This window comes from Penaeus vannamei, chromosome 27 (assembly GCF_042767895.1).
Source record: "Penaeus vannamei isolate JL-2024 chromosome 27, ASM4276789v1, whole genome shotgun sequence".
Taxonomy (NCBI): Eukaryota; Metazoa; Arthropoda; class Malacostraca; order Decapoda; family Penaeidae; genus Penaeus; species Penaeus vannamei.
In genome coordinates, this window is record NC_091575.1 from 9181524 (window position 1) to 9199023 (window position 17500).

Consider the following 17500-nt stretch of genomic DNA (forward strand, 5'->3'; position numbering starts at 1 on the left):
GAGAACAGTGCCAAAAAATAAGAAGAAATGAAGTTAAAAAAAAAAAAGAAAAACACGCTTTAACAAAGTGTAATCATCAGCAGCACAATTTCCTCCCCCAAATCGGCTTTATTTAAATATTCATTTATTAGTTCATTTATTCATTCATTTATACAAACGTCCTTGGTACAGTTATTTATTTCACATTATTACAGAACCCCATTATTTCTTTTTTTTTTACCCATTAAGAAGAGGAAGCCTACTGACGCATAAACAACGCGGGCAATGAATCTGTTTGTGTTTCTTTGTTTATGTGGTTGTTTGACATTCATCGTCTAAGCAACATGGATAAAAACAACAAAGAGAGAAAAAAAGAACTCAGGTATTGGTACAAACAACCATCAGCATTTTTGTTCCAGTACTTACTGAACCGCTTCCGTATCCTTCGCCCTGGAGAATAAAGATGTGTAAGGGAGAATGGGACAATTTCTTGATAAATTTAAAGAGGAAGGATAGAGAAATAATAAACGTTTCATGTTTAAATGATAAGTCACTTTTTTTTTAGATGTGACTGATCGATTTAAACATTATCACTACGTAAGGCAAAAAACATGATACTAAAAAATATATAATACTTTCCATAATCAAAAAATGGAATAAAGAAACAAAAGAAAAATGATAATTCACTATCTGTAGAAGTTTTGTCAAAATTGAAAGGAATCTTTCCAGATAGATAAAAAGATAGCTCAACTCAGCCATCTTTTTATCTATCAGTTATTTCATGTGCATGCGCGCACATGTGTCAGCGTGTAAAGTATTGTACTTTACTAATTTACTTTACAAATGTGTTTATGATTCAGTATTACAAGCACATTTTTTCATCTTTAAAACTTACATTTTATTGTGTTCCTTTTAAATTTCTAACAAACTTTCACGAAAGAAATCATATAAAAAGGTAAGAAAACGTGAGCTCCTCCATGACTGAGCATCCCCGCCTTACCTTCAGACTTAGGATATTTTTCTTGGGCTTCTCTTCCTTGGGCGTCTCCTTAATGTCTAAGAGTTTGGACGAGAGTTTGAGTCGCGACGGGGGCTTCGGGGGCTTCCCGTTGGCCGTCGCCGCCTCCGTCTTGTCCTCCGACGACGAGAGGCGGCTCGACTTGGCCTCCGAGATGGGCGACAGCGAGGAGAACCTCGAACCCTTACTTTCGCTCGAATAACTCGAATAGCTCTTCGTCTCCTTCTCCTTCTCCTCCTTGACGGGCGGGGCGGCCTCCTCCTCGCTTCGTCTCGCCGTCGAGGACGTGGACGCGGTGCCTTGCAAGGAGGACGTCCGGGCCAGCGGAGGCCGAGCGGGGGACTTGGTGCGCATGGCCAGGTACGAGGAGAAGGAGTAGGTGGAGTCGTTCTTCGTGGATAAGTCATTTGAGCTGTCCCTGAGGTCGCTATCCAGGCCCTGAGATAACGATTTGGTGCTGCCATACAGCCGGTGGAGGTCTGGAAGGTCGGGTTAGGTGAGGCAGAGAGAATATATGCTTTCTTTTGCGTTAATGATTGTAATTATTAGTAATCACTAAAATCGCAAAAAATACACCAGCATATCTACTTGAAGCGGAATATGTGAAAGAAATCGCTGTTAAGAGTAAACAGAATATGCTATGTCTTGAACTGAAACAACTACAGCAAAGGCTTCGACAACTACAAGCTCGTATGAAGAACCGACCTTCTCTCGAAGACCGAATCTGTTCCTTGGCATCGTCCACGGCCTTCCTTAGGTCTTGGGCTGACCATGATACCGGTCGAGACTTGTCCCATGAATTTAACCTGATGGACAAGAGAGTGATCAGTACAAAGGAAGGAGGAAGGAGGATATGTTAAGCATATATAGACGAAAAAAGAAAGAAAAAAAAGTTTATAATGCACCTTACATCTAAGACATTAGAAACAAAGAGTATAATTCTATCGATTCTATCGTTAATCACACCAGGAACTAGAACGTGAGAGTCGAAGGACGCCTCACTCTAGTATCCTCGACCTAGACAGTTGCATCTCGAAGCCACAGGTTTATTTATCATTATACTTTTTCTAATCAGTACACGTGAGTTAGTGAGAAGAACGATCAAAGACACAACTCAAGGCGCTCTATCCTAAACACCATCTCACTTGGACGCAGCTCTTTGGTCTCTGTCGTATTCCTCGTTGGCCCTGGCGATAATATCCGGAGTCAGGTCGGAACGTGTCCTTCTGTAACCCTCGACCTCATCCTTGACTCTGGAGGATGACACAAGGGAATCCCTGGAGCCGTAGCCACTCGAATCCTTGCCATCGTCTTGTCTACGGGAAAAGCTACTGTTTGTTCCGTGTTACAGCAGCGGGAGAGGAAACACGGGTTAGAGGAGGACCACGTCAGTTGCAATGGGCGGCAGAGGCGTGCAGGCTGGCGTCGGCGCGGGCGGGTCACGCGGTACGGTTCTGACGAGGCTTGGCTCTCTCTTTTATTTTTATTTCTCGTTGGGGGGCGGGGTCAGTTGATGGAATTATTGGGGGTGAGAAGGAAGAATCCCGGCAATGGGACGGGGGATCTTCCGTAGAGATAAAGTGCATAATTTCTTTTATTTTCTCTAACATATCGATGTGAACATGTTGATGCATCACTTATTGATGATATAATAATCACTTATTATTGTTGATGCCTTATGGCCTACGGAAATTTGTTCCAATAATACCATCAACTGCTTATGAAATAAATATGTGAAAAAATAATAATGTAAACTAAACAGTTGAAATACAAATTCAATTGAACAGAATCAACAGAAATTAAAAAATAATAATACAGAAGAACTTAAAGTTAAAAACTGATAGATAAGAAAAAGAAAATAAGGTCATGATGTTAGTGGAAAGCAAAAACTAAATCACTGTTCTTTTTTCACTATCAGCAAAACAATGACGTCACGATCTGCGTTCTTGGATCCGCGCCTCGATGCAGATGCTTACACGAACACTCACGAATTTGGCTACACTAATAGATAATACTGTCTCTCGAAAACAAAATCATGCACACGAAATGAAACAAAGGAAAATTAAACTAAATAAGAATAAGATAAACAAATAAAGAAAGTAAAACTAAAACAATGGAATCAGTAATCAAGTGCACGAATTAAAGAAATCTAAAAATAAAAGAAAAAAAAACGGGAATTACTGCTAAACGGACAGAATAAACTAGAAACCAATTAAACTAAAAGGAAACCCGTCTTCTATGATTTTCAATAGCCAGCGGACCTGCGAGTCGTGAAAATAGCAGCGCGCAAAAAAAGCCATAGCAGCGGGTGAGATGGTAATAGCGTTTTATTTGTTTCTTTGTCTTTTGTTTGTTTGTTTTTCTTTTTATGGTTAATACAGGTTATACCTTATAACCCTTTTAGGCATCCCACTTTCCATGGGATTTATGGCATTAATCAGTCGGTGTTTATCGGATTATTAATGTTATTATTTTCGTTATATAGAAGAAAAAAAACTAGCTTTGCGGACGAGTTGGACGTAGGGTGCGAATAAGCTGTAATAAAACGCCGATAGACACAGCAATGGGAGATTAGCAACACGATAAAGGGCGATTGATAGCAGATAAGATGGGATATATGGCTTTCTTCTGTCTGCGGTAAGATATATTTAACTTTATAGGTCGCGTTTTATGATTTGATCAATGTAGTTTGATGGGAAGAGTTCATGTAGTTGAGATTTATTTAGGAGATAGTGCAGTTGCAGATTCATCTATGTTCAGTCACTTAGGTTACTAGAAAATATATCAGTGACGAATAGATTTAACTTTTTTTAGGAATACAGTCTGTTAATCAAGAGCGTTTCTTCCGCAGAAATCCGAGCCAGTGAAGACATAAATCAGAATAAGAAACGGATTTTGGCTGCCTCTTCGTGTTGCAAGTCTGCCGTTGCTTGTGGTGTCTGCCGGTTGGTGCAAGAGCGACTACCAACTCTATTTGCACAACCTGTCGCATAGCACTCAACACCTGGACCTACTGTGCTCTGGTAGCCACACCCAAATACACAGTTTTTCAAATAAACTGCTTCTCAAAATTGGATAAGACAATTCCTGATAGGTGAGGAAGAAAATGTCATGAGGTATATATATTTTTCGAAAAAATAAAATGTGGGATAAAAAGACTGATAGTGATAGAGAGGAAAATCAGGTTTGTTTACATTTTGGTGGAGTCCTGATCACAACCAATATGTAATTTATAGATCTGGGGAAGGGTATTGCACATTCCTTTTTTTAGCAATGGGGAACTATAACCCAAGAGTGAAAACTGAGCAATTCCATTCCAATCAAAAGTTTTAGTACTGAAATCAAAAGACTCCGAGCTTGGAGCCACTCCACACCTTACGTGATCTCGAGTCGAGGGGAAACTCGTGCAAAACCGAGACCTCCAAAGCTCTTTAAACCTAGAATGGTTCCTGGTTCTCTCCCAGCCCTCCTCTCCTCCCCTTCCCTCCAGTGGTTCGCTGGTTCACTTCCCCTCCCCCCCACCTCGCCCTTTCCTCCCGTCTCACCAGAACCCGAACAAGGCCTAATCATTCCCCTTCGTGATTAGACTTACTTGGTAGTACCAGTGTCGTAATTGCTTAGCGAATTAAGGGAGGTGGTAGAGCCCGAAGCTTCCTTGACTGCCTTGTGGTCATTGTAATCTCTGAAATACAAAGAAATACACATTAAAAGGCTTGGAATAAATAGGGTAAGACACAACAAGAAGAAAGACATTTTTTTCAATATAATTGTTAGTATAAGGCAAAATGCGTAACAAATCGTACAGGAAGTTCGACGCTTAAATGAATATGAGGACAGTAAGTATAATGATAGATTGTGTCAATATATATATATATATATATATATATATATATATATATATATATATATATATATATATATATATATATATATATATATATATATGAACACACACATATGTATGTCTGTGTGCATGTGCATGCATCCACATGCATCCATATATTCAAGGTCAAAAATTTCAAGGGAAATTTTGACTGGACAAAATGAAGCCCGTTTTGGCCATTGCTTATGTCTGACTGACAAGCGCCATAGCAAGGCCCTGACTAAGAAACGCACCAGGATGTATTTCAGGTTAGTAACACAGTCAGAATAGCCAACACCATAACACATGTCAGCCAAACATGACACTTTGCTCCCTTCTCTCGAGCCTTGACTAAATTTAGCGTCATGGAGGGGAGCAGCGTGTGTGGCATACGCACGGTCAGCTGACTGGCTACGCTTTTTGAATCTGTCATGAGCAAAGTGTTCTTGGAGTCCAATTGCTGATGCTGTTGGTTCCTTATCATCCGAAAATGTAAAGATAGATGAATAAAAATAGACAAAAGTGGTACGCTGCTTATGTGCGTATATCTTTGTGTTTGTCCTTTGTGTGTCTGTGCTTATAAGTGAAAGCCAAATTGGATGATCATACAAACGCGTATGATTTTTTTCCCAGAATTTTGGATTTAGACCGTTTTCTATTTCTGTCTGACTCCATTACCCTCGCTCCCTTTGCCGTCTCGAATAACACGTTTCTCTGTACCGTGAATATGGATATGCTGTATCCTGTATGGAAGAATATCTATAGATCCATTTTATGGGAATGTATATAAAAAAGCAGCATATTCTTCCACGTTGGATGAAGTACTATTGAAATTCCTCATGATAATAAGATGAAGTAGAATGGACGTAGACATATCACTGTGCTTCGTTTGATGTATTCACCACCAAACCATAATAAGGATTCAGAAATTCCGTAATGAAGACAGATCCTTTCTTAATCCATACAAAAGAGATCCATATCATCTGAGATCCTTAAGACGGAGCCCTTGGCGTTTTCAAGGATATTCTTGATTAGCATGTTATTAAACTAAGAAGAAGAAGAGAGAGAAAGGGGAGAGATGGAGAGGGAGGGAGGGAGGGAGAGAGAGAGAGAGAGAGAGAGAGAGAGAGAGAGATAGAGGGAAGGAAGGAAGGAGGGAGGGAGGGAGGGATAGAGAGAGAGAGAGAGGGGGGGGGGGACTGATTGATGTGATTTTATTTATTTATTTATTTATTTCTATGGAACATGTATATATGTTCAAATAGCCGGGGTAAGATGTTATCGTATCTATCCAGACTGGCTGTGCTATCAATCAAATGGCCGTTCTATATGGCTGAAAGGCTGTGTCATTGCCCTTGCATTATTCACATATCAACCATCTGCTGAAAAGAGTATATCACTAATATCAAAGACAAGACCAGTATCTATAAAAGAATAATAAAATCGATAAGTGCTGGACTCTGGACTGTGCTATTTGATCGATTGGATAATTTTGTCCCGCAACCAAGTAATGTGTAAGATTATACGACTGGCTTTTACTCCAAACCTGCATCCTATACATAAGGTATAGAGTACTGATATCCTATGCGTATCCTGGTTCGTGTAACCTGATGTCTTCGCGACAGTCCATTATAGACTTTATAGGGTTTGCTCATATCAGATGTCCCTGCAATACTCTCATGGCACCATATCCATTTTTCTTCATAAGACGTTTTTTAACATTTTTAAGAGAACGGTACTGGATAGTATGGTTTTTCATGAGAGAGAGAGAGAGAAAGAGAGGGAGAGAGAGAGCGAGAGAGAGAGAGAGAGAGAGAGAGAGAGAGAGAGAGAGAGAGAGAGAGAGAGAGAGAGAGAGAGAGAGAGAGAGAGAGAGAGAGAGAGAGAGAGAGAAAGAAAGAAAGAAAGAGAAAGACAGAGAGAGAGAGAGAGATGAAGGAATTGAGCCAGAGAAAGAGTGAGAGATAGATTGACAGAAAGAGAAAGTGAGGGGGAGGAGAAAAAAGGAAAGAGACAAACACACCGAGACAAGAACAAAAGGGAGAGAGACCGAGAGATTTCCACCCTCATTCTCCTCCTCCTCCTCCCAGAACACACGCTATCTTTTATCCTCCATCCCTCACACTTCCCACGGACATCATCAATCATTTCGGAGACGTCGGCGGACTAATGACATCGCATCATTCGCTCGTGGAAGCTGACATCAGGAAGTCCCTCCAGAGAATGCCTTTGTCGACGCCCATACACAACGATGGGGAGGGTGTGTGCTCAGGGGAATAGCTGGTTCTGTTCAGCTAAACTGTCTTTGGATACTATTTGATGATATATTCGAACGCTAAGTAGATTTGGTGATGTAAGTATAATGGGTATGATGTGTATTTATTGAGCGTGTGCTTGTTCACATATAGATGGATAGATCATTAGGTGGACAGATATATGAAAGATACTATGAGATAGATGTATATGAGAGAGAGGGAGGGGAAATAGAGTATAAACAGTGAAAGAGAGATATAATGAATAGGGGAAAAGAGAGAGAGAACGAACAATTTATTCAAATTTCACGCCAGAGATAACTCTGACCTACTTCTTGCCTAAATATTACAATTACCATGATAGTTTCCATTAATGAGCCTGGTGGAAATACGACAACAACGGTTAGTTTATGTATTAAAGGCTAACAAACACTTCCAAGAAGACAATGTAGGAAGATATTTTTATAAGAAATGTAGGTCACTGTTTATAACTTCTATTGAAAGTTATTCATTCTGCCCGCTTGGAGGATGAACAAAAAAAGGAAAGAAATTTTATCGCAGACAAAAATAAAATATATCGAAAACTTCTAGGTTTAATTTCGCATAATTCCAATTTTCAACTATATTCCCCCGGTGAATCGTTTGCCCCAAAAATAAAGAAAAAGACAAGAGGATAATAATTCTTGTTCAAACATATATGATTTGTTTGTTTGTTTGTTTTCATAATATAACTATATATTTCAGTAGAACCAACGTCTGATAAAAGCGATCATTTCGTCCTCATTGTCTATCGAAATAATCCACCGAATTACTCAAGATTGCTTCGTACTGTCTTCACGATAAATATTTCCTCTTAACCGATAATTTGGAGAAACGACGGTGATTGGCTGACGGAATGGAATCCGGTTCTTGCGAAGCCCTGAATGGTCAGTTTAAATCTGAAAGCAAAGATATATCCGGATATTAAGGTCAATTATCAATCAACTTCGAAACAGAGACCGTTAAGGAAAATTGCATTTTATTATCTTCGAGAATGAGAGAAAACGCAACCTGAAAAATTTATGAAAAGAATCGGAAGAAAAACTTAGGAAGAGCAAGATAGAGAGCGGGAGAGACAGAGAGAAGGAAGAAAAAATTAATGCATATATATATATATATATATATATATATATATATATATATATATATATAGAGAGAGAGAGAGAGAGAGAGAGAGAGAGAGAGAGAGAGAGAGAGAGAGAGAGAGAGAGAGAGAGAGAGAGAGAGAGAGAGAGAGAGAGAGAGAGAGAGAGAGAGAGAGAGTGACAGAGAGAGGGGGGAGAGGATATTGATGAAGAGAAAGAGGGAGAGACAGATGGGAAAGTCAGTGAAGGAGAGAGAAAAAGAGAGGAGGAGGGAGAGAGAGAGGGGTGGAAGACAGTGAAGGAGAGAAAGAAAGAGAGTGGAGGAGGGAGAGGGAGAGAGAGAGAGAGAGAGAGCGACAGGGAGCACACCGGCCGGAATACTACAACTCTGAGGTCACCTGCGGTCCCATCCGTGAATAACCCCCCCCCCCCCCCTGCCTTCCATCTCTCCCGTCCCCGCATCCCCTACCCCCTACCCCCTTCCCAATCCGCCTTCCCCGCACTCCCTATAGCCACATCCCTACACCCCCCCCCCCCTTTACCCACGTCTTCTAACTCCCCTATCCCCCCCACCCCTGTTTTCCCCCCCTCCCCTACCCCCGTCCAAATCCCAAGACCCGACGGTTCCTCCTGCAGAAGGTGTCCCCCGGCGCACGCAAAGCCCCCAGATCCCGCAGGTGGGCGTGGCCTCATCCAGGTAAATGCAGAGCAGACGGCCAGTGTCAGGCAGGCCAGGTAGCGCGTCCGTATCCGAGAAAGGAGGAACCGATAGACAGGTAATATCTGAAGGAGCGAATTCTTGTTCTCTTATTCAGAGGACGGGATTTTTTTTTTTTTTTTGGTGGAGGGGGGGAGGGTTTTTTGGCTGTGTTCTTTGGTAGTTGCATGAGAGGTTACGGTGTACACACACACACATATATGTGTGAGTGTTTATATATATATATATATATATATATATATATATATATATATATATATATATATATATATATATATATATATGTATGTATATATATGTGTGTGTTTATATATATATATATATATATATATATATATATATATATATATATATATATATATATATATATATATATATATATATATATATATATATGTATGTATGTATATATATGTATATATATATATATATATATATATATATATATATATATATATATATATATATATATATATATATATATATATATATATATATATATACATATATAAATATATACATATATATATTTTTCTTCTTTTTTTCTTTTTTTTCTTTCTTTCTTTCTTTACTTTTTCGTTTTCTTATTCTTTTTTTTTTAATCTACATATACATACTATTATATATTGTTGTCATGTGCCTATGTTTCCCAGTCCCGTGAATCGATTACGTCACCGCCGAACTTCGCCAGAAAATCATTGTATTTTTTTCCCCAAATCGAAGCATTACATAACGTGTGCGTGTGCTTGCGTGTGTCCGTTGAAGGCTGCGTGTTTGTCTTGGCATTAGAGAAGCCAGCCACGAGTATACGAAATGAGATATAAGCTGAAGAAATAATACGAATATAAACTAATTATCACAATACTTTAAAAAGTTTCTGCGTGTTGAGAATGGGGATTTTTATGATGATCATAATGCGACTCTTACAGAATAATTGCAATAGCTGTGATTATGATAAGGATTCTAATGATAATAGTATTGTTATGTATCAGCTTTTGTAGTGGTTATAATGAGGGTCACTAGATTAAGGATGAATTATTATAAAAGAGCGTAAGAATAAAGAAAATAGCTAAACAGCATTCAATAATACTTAAGAAACATACGAAACATAATGGCAATAGTGATGACAATAAAGATAGTAATAATGATAATAGAAATACTGTTAATAATAGAAACAAAAAGGACAATGATGATATTAGTAACAGCAACAACGATGGTAATGTAGTTAATAAAAATAATCATAATAATAATTGTAATGATAATGGGGATAATAATAGTAATAATAATGATGATGATAAGAACAATATGAATGGTGATAACTACTATGATATAAATAACATTAATGATAATGATGAAACCAGTAACAGTAGTAACATAGTAATAATAACGATAATAATAGCAGTTATATTAATAATGATACTGATAACAATAATAGTTATGATAATGATACTATTTATGAAATTAAAATGTAATAATGCTAATGATAATAATAATGATAATGGTAATAACAGTTATAATAATAAAAAATAACAATAATAAAAAGGTAACAACAACAATAAAAATAATTATAATAATAAAAACAATAATGGTTATAATAGTAGTAGTGATGATAATAATTATATTGATAATTATGAAAATACTGATAATGATAAAAAATTAAATAATAATAATGGTAATAATAACAATAACAATGATCATTTAGTAATGATAATAGTGATGATGACAATAATAATGATAACAGTAATAATAATTATAATAATAATGTAATAATGATAATGATTATAATAATAATAATAATATAGTAACAGTGTGCTGTGTATTGCAGCTGTTTGCATTTTCTACCAGCAATATTGATTATAAAAATAACAATAATAATAATGATAATAATGATAATAATAATAATAATAATAATAATAATGATGATGATGATGATAATAGTAATAATAATAATAATAACAATAGCAACAACAACAATAATAATAATAATAATAATAATAATAATAATAATGATAATAATAATAATACGTGCTGCTAGTGGATAGTAACCCCGGCCATTCCTTGCACACAGGGGAGATTTAGAACCAAAATAAAATAGATAGCATATCACAGCAAATCTCCACTGTAACAAATGGGATTAAAACTAAATCTTTTAAATATTTAAATCTAAATCTATTAATGATAATGATAGCAGCAAGAACAGTAACGCAGGCATATACATTTTAAAACACAATGGTCATATGAAAGAGTAAGAGAGAAAGTAAGAGAGAAAAAGAGAGAGGGAGGGGGTGGGGGGAGGGAGAGAGAAAGAAAGTGAGAGAGAGAGAGAGAGAGAGAGAGAGAGAGAGAGAGAGAGAGAGATTGAGAGAGAGAGAGAGAGAGAGAGAGAGAGAGAGAGTGAGAGAGATTGAGAGAGAGACAGACAGACAGACAGACAAAGACATAGACACAGACAGACAGACAAAGTTCGAATGAGAACATTTCCATCCTGCCCCTCCCCATCCCCCACCCCCTTTCTTCCTAAAAAAAAAAAAAAAAAAAAAAAAAAAAAAATCCATACAAACAAGCGACTTCATAAATAGCCTCAATAAAGCCTTTCCTCGAATGATAATAATAACAGGAAAAATATCACGGGGCGGATCAAAGGGATCTTTTTCCAGCGTCTTCACCTTGGTTCTGGATCACAGGCGGTGCGAAAGAAAGGACGCAAATTTACTTAGCATTAAGGATTTCTGATAGGGTGGCGCTCAAGGCTGAAGGATCCGGACAAGAAGAATTCCTTAGGAGACGGAAAATGGGGATTTCTGAAGACCTTCGGGTTTTCTCTGTCAATGTCTTTCTCTTCTTTTCTTTTCCTTTTGGTTTCTGCTTTGTTGTTTTTTTTTATCATTTTTTCATTTTTATCATGCTGTCGCTCTCATCCTCTTTTCATTATTTGGTCGCTATCCTCGTTCTTATTATATTGTATTTTCGTTCATCATTTTGTCATTATCGGTAACCTTATATCTATCTTTTATTCGTTATCCCTATTTTTATTAGATCAGCGTCACCCTCGTATAAATTATTTCTCGTATCATTAACATTTTTATTTTCACCGAAAGAGGTCATATAATCAGCGACTCTTCTTGAAATATTGCAGAATTACGAGAAAAGTTTTATAAGGATTATGATAAAGAATTAGAGTGTGCTATCCTTGGCCTCAGAAGCGAACTTATAAGATTTTTTACTGAGGTAGATATAACCCTTTAAATACGGTAGATTTCGATACTGAACCATATTTGAAGATGAATCGATGAACCAATTTTTAGTATTATTATTTTCATTATTTTTATTTAATTGCTACTACTATTATTAATATTACTATTATTATTATCTTTATTATTATCAATACTATTATTGTTATTATCATCATTACTGTTATTTTGATTATCATTATCATTATTATCATTATCATTATTTCTATTATCAGTATTATCATTATTATTACTGTTATTATCATTCTTAACATTATCATTGTTATCATCATCACCTCCATCATCATCCTTATCATGATGTCATCATCACCATTATTGCTATTATCATTGCTATCAAGATTATTTTAAAAATCTTATTTCTACTTTCAATATTTATGTAATCATTATTTCTATCATCATCTTTATGTCAACTGTAATCATCCTAATTATTGCCAATAGTATTACTCTTATTACTGCAACTGTTACAAACCTCACTACTATGACAACTGCTGGTATCTAAAAGCCATTTGCTTTATTTTTTCTATTTCCAACTACCTCTCGTGTTTTATCACCTATACTACATACTATTTTCATTATCCTGATCATAAAAAGAAATAATTAACAGACATTAATAAACAGTAATAAAGGTCTTATTCTTATAGATATCAATTGTAAAGAAAAAATATATACAACTCATATTACAATAAAAATCAATCAAAATCGTTAAACGTAAAAGAAATTATAAATAGACCAAACTGCCAGAACAGCTGTCAAGAATTGAATCATGAAAATTAGTGAATAAACGTAGATCAAAGAAAAATTACGGTAGATTAGCTTTAGTCAACCAATAATTGGCAATAACCACGGAGGGACCACAGGAAAAGGTTCATTTTCTGGTATTAATTAACTCTTCATCAAAACATATCTCTAGGTTAATTTCTGAGGCAACAGCGAATTATACAAAAAATGGATCACACATTTTTGTTGTGAATCTTTAAAGCTCAAATGAAATGATGGTAATGATTGTAATGATGATGATACTTAGAATGATAATCATAAAAGTAATAATGATATGAATATGAATATAATATGAATATGAATATAAATAGCAATGATGATAATTATGACAATATAAGATCTGATAACGGCGATAATAAAGATAATGATGAAAATAATAATAATAATAATAATGCTCAGATCATAATGATAATAATAATAACAATGATGAAATTAATAATATCAATAGTGATAATAGTAATGATAATAATGTTAGTGACGATAACTATAACAATGATACTACTACTAATAATAATAACTATACGAATGATATTGATGATAATCATTATATTTTGATAATAGTAAGGGTATTGATACAGATGATATAACTGAAAGGATAATGATAACATTGATAAAGCCAACAATGATTATGATGACATTAATAGTAACAATAATAATGATAATAATAGTTGTAATAATGATAATAATAATTATTACTATTATCATCATTATCAATAGTAGTAGTAGTAGTATTTTCATTATTATTATAACTAGTATTACTATTATTATTATGATTATAAAAATTGTAATGATAATGATAATAATAATGATAACAATGATAATAATAAATATATACAGAAAATGATAATGATGATAACAATAATGGCATTGAAAATAGTAACAAAAACAATACCATGACGATAATGATTATTATGACAACGATAGCATTGATCAACATGATGATAAGTATGATGAGAATAATGATAATAATAAGTAGAAAGAATAATGATATCAATGATGATTAAAAATCATATTATGGGTGATACAAATAATGGAAATGATGATAATGGTAAAGATTATTATAGTAATAATGATAATAATAATAACAAAATGTTGATAATAAAAATAATGGTATAAGGGTAATAACAATAAATATAATTATAGTAATGAAAATGACAACATCAATAATAACAATAATAATGACAGTAATGAGAATGATGTTAAAAGCAATACTACCACTAATTATAGTAATAATAGTAATGAAGATAATGATGATAACAATAAAAATTATAATGATCATAATGATAATATTAATGAGAATGATTATAACAATGATTATGATGATGATAATGATGAAAGTATAATGACAGCAATAACGATAATGACAATGATAACAATTTTAATGATAATGATAACAACAATGATAATAATGATAGTAATGATAATAAAAGTAATAATGAAAATGATGACAATGATAGTAGCAATAATAATAATGATGATGATGATAATAATAATAACAGTGATAATAATAATAATCTAATAATGATGATAGTGATTATAACAAAGCGATATCAGTAATAGTGATATAGTGATAATGGAATAATGATGGTAATAATAAAATTGATAAAGATTATATCAACAACAACAATGATGATGATGATGATGATGATGATGATAACAATGGTAATGATAGTGATGATAAAAGTAATGAAAATAACAGTAATGATATTATTCAGGATGATAATTATAATGATAATTATTTTTATTCTTGTTATTATTATCATTATTTTAGTATGTTTATTATTATTACTATTCTTATTATCATTATTATATTGATGTAACATTGATAATAGCAGTAATAATCATAATTACCTAAATAATGATAAGATAAAAATGAGGATCATACTATTCATAATGATGATGATATAATGATAAGAATTATAATGATATAGAAAATAATAAAAACGATAACAACAATATCTAAATAACAATAGTAATAGTAAAAGTAATAGTAATAGTAATAGTAATAGTAATAATGAATGAATAAAATGGCAATGGTAATGTTGATAATGATAATATCATAATGCCGTTAAAAACAGTATTAACAATGATGATAATTATTATTATCATTATTATTATTATTATTATTATTATTATTATTATTATTATTATTATTATTATTATTATCAGTATTACTATTAATATTATCATTTTTATTATTATTATAATTGTTATTATTGTCATTATAATTATTATTATCATCATTATCATCATTATTATTATCATCATTATCATCATTATTATTATCATCATTATCATTATCATCATTATCATTGTTATTATTATTTCTATTATTACTATTATTATTGTTTTCATTATCATCATTATCATTATTATTATCATTATCATTATTATTATTATCACTATTACTATTATTATCATTTTCATTATCACTATTATAAAAAATAAAAACATAGTTATGATGACAATGATGATATTCATGGAAAAACAATAATGATAATCATCATTATTATCATAATCATTGTAATTATATTTATTATTATAGTTATAATAGTAATAATAATGATAACAATAGTAATGATGATAGTGATGATAATAATGATGATGAAAACGACAATACCAATAATAACAATAATGAAGAGGTTAAAGGACAATGATAACAGTTACCGCTATTAGAAAGGCAATAGAGGTATATGATGCAAAAATAAAAATAAAATCCTGGATCCTGATTAAGATCCAGATCACCACCATCTAAGTTAGGCCAAGATACACCTCTAATAAAAAAAAATATGAAAATTATTCTTAACTTGAGTTTCCTGCTAAACAACAAACAAACAATTAATTAACTAACCAATGGTACCAAAAACATAACCTTCTTTGCGGATGTAATGATGATAATAATAAAAATAAGGACAATAATGATAAAACTAATGATAATAAATATAGATATTAATGGTAATGATAAAAGATTATTCAAATATTTCTACTAATCAGCTTTATTGATAATGATAACAATAATAACGATAGTAATGAAAATATTGATAAAACTATATTGATAATGAAACTTTCATTATTGTTTTTATCTTTACTATCATTGTTGTTGTTATAATTATCATTATCATTATTATTATCATTATTATTATCATTATTATTTTCATTATTATTATCATGGTCGTTTTTATAATCGTGATTATATGAATAATGATAATGGTGATAATAACGATAATAATAATAATAATAATGGTAATAATGATAATAATAACAATAATAAGAATAAGTATAAGAATAACTATAATGAATATAATGATAATAATAATAGTAACAACAATGATTATAATTATTATTATAATGATCATGATATTAACAAAAATGATAATGGTAATAACAATAATGATAACAACAATAATAATATTGGCAATAATGATGATGATTATGATAACAATAACAATCAAAATGAGGATAACAACAACTGTATTGATAATCATGATAATAACAATAATAACAATAATAATAATAATAATAATAATAATAATAATAATAACAATACTACTACTACTAATAATAATAGCAATATTAATAATAATAATAATAATAATAATAATAATAATAATAATAATAACAATAATGATGATGATGATGAATGAACATGACAACAGTAATAACCAATAACAATAAAGATAATAGTATTGGTGATGATAACAAAAAATAATAATAAGAGCAACAACAACAATAATGATATTGATTATAAAAAAAATATTAAAAATAGTAATAACGATAATGATGATGATATCAATAATGATAATAACAATACTAGCAATGATAATCAATACAGACAATAATGGTAAAATAATAATGATAACAATAATTACAGTAATACTGATAATAATAATCATAAAAATTATAATGACAATGACAATGACGATGACAATGACAATGCCAATGACAGTGACAATGACGATGACGCGATGATGATGATGGTGATGATGATGATAACAACAATATAGAAAATAAATTGACAATAAAAACTAAATTAATAACAAAAGCATGGCCACTACCATTTTCTATAGTATTGTAATTACGAACATTCATACTATACTGAATACATTTGTGTATTATTTTTTTCTATGTTGTGCATCTTTCGCGTCTTTTGTATCTGAAGGTATTATGTTATTAATAGGAAATTATCATTCGTTATATTAATACATACTTACGAATATTATATGGGCGCATCCCGAGCGTTTTTTGTTTGTGAAAATTTTGTAGGACTTTCGAAAATCAGAAAGAATGAATTTTTGCGAATTTTCCTGTGATGTGTACCTTCTTCTATGTGATATATATAAAGATTAGATTGTCAAGGTGCATTTATAGCGATATGGAAAATTGATTGTGCTATAATGCAAAAATGCGAGATAAATAAAGTGCTTATCTATCATCAGAGTTTATGTTGTATACGAGAATTGTGGATGGATATTCAGCTTACAGAGCCATTGTATTAGTGTAACAATGGTCAAGACTGTTG

The 17500-nt window shown here is 32.7% G+C and overlaps 1 protein-coding gene across 11 annotated transcripts in view; it reads right to left on the reverse strand.

The window, feature by feature from the left end:
- Positions 1-17500, reverse strand: part of LOC113803632 (trichohyalin) — a 141580-nt gene that overhangs the window by 64679 nt on the left and 59401 nt on the right. For 7 of the 11 annotated variants that reach the window (XR_011399665.1, XM_070140804.1, XM_070140801.1 and 4 more), the window contains exons 3-7: positions 4590-4679; positions 2143-2328; positions 1703-1803; positions 980-1476; positions 406-429 (exon numbers count right to left, since the gene is read on the reverse strand). Coding sequence is in view for 10 of the 11 variants with exons in the window: in XM_070140804.1 (XP_069996905.1) it covers positions 406-429; positions 980-1476; positions 1703-1803; positions 2143-2328; positions 4590-4679 (898 nt within the window). In the remaining variant the exon portion in view is untranslated. The remainder of the gene's footprint in view (positions 1-405; positions 430-979; positions 1477-1702; positions 1804-2142; positions 2329-4589; positions 4680-17500) is intronic. The other 4 variants (XM_070140802.1, XM_070140798.1, XM_070140800.1 and 1 more) reach the window with 4 other exon arrangements.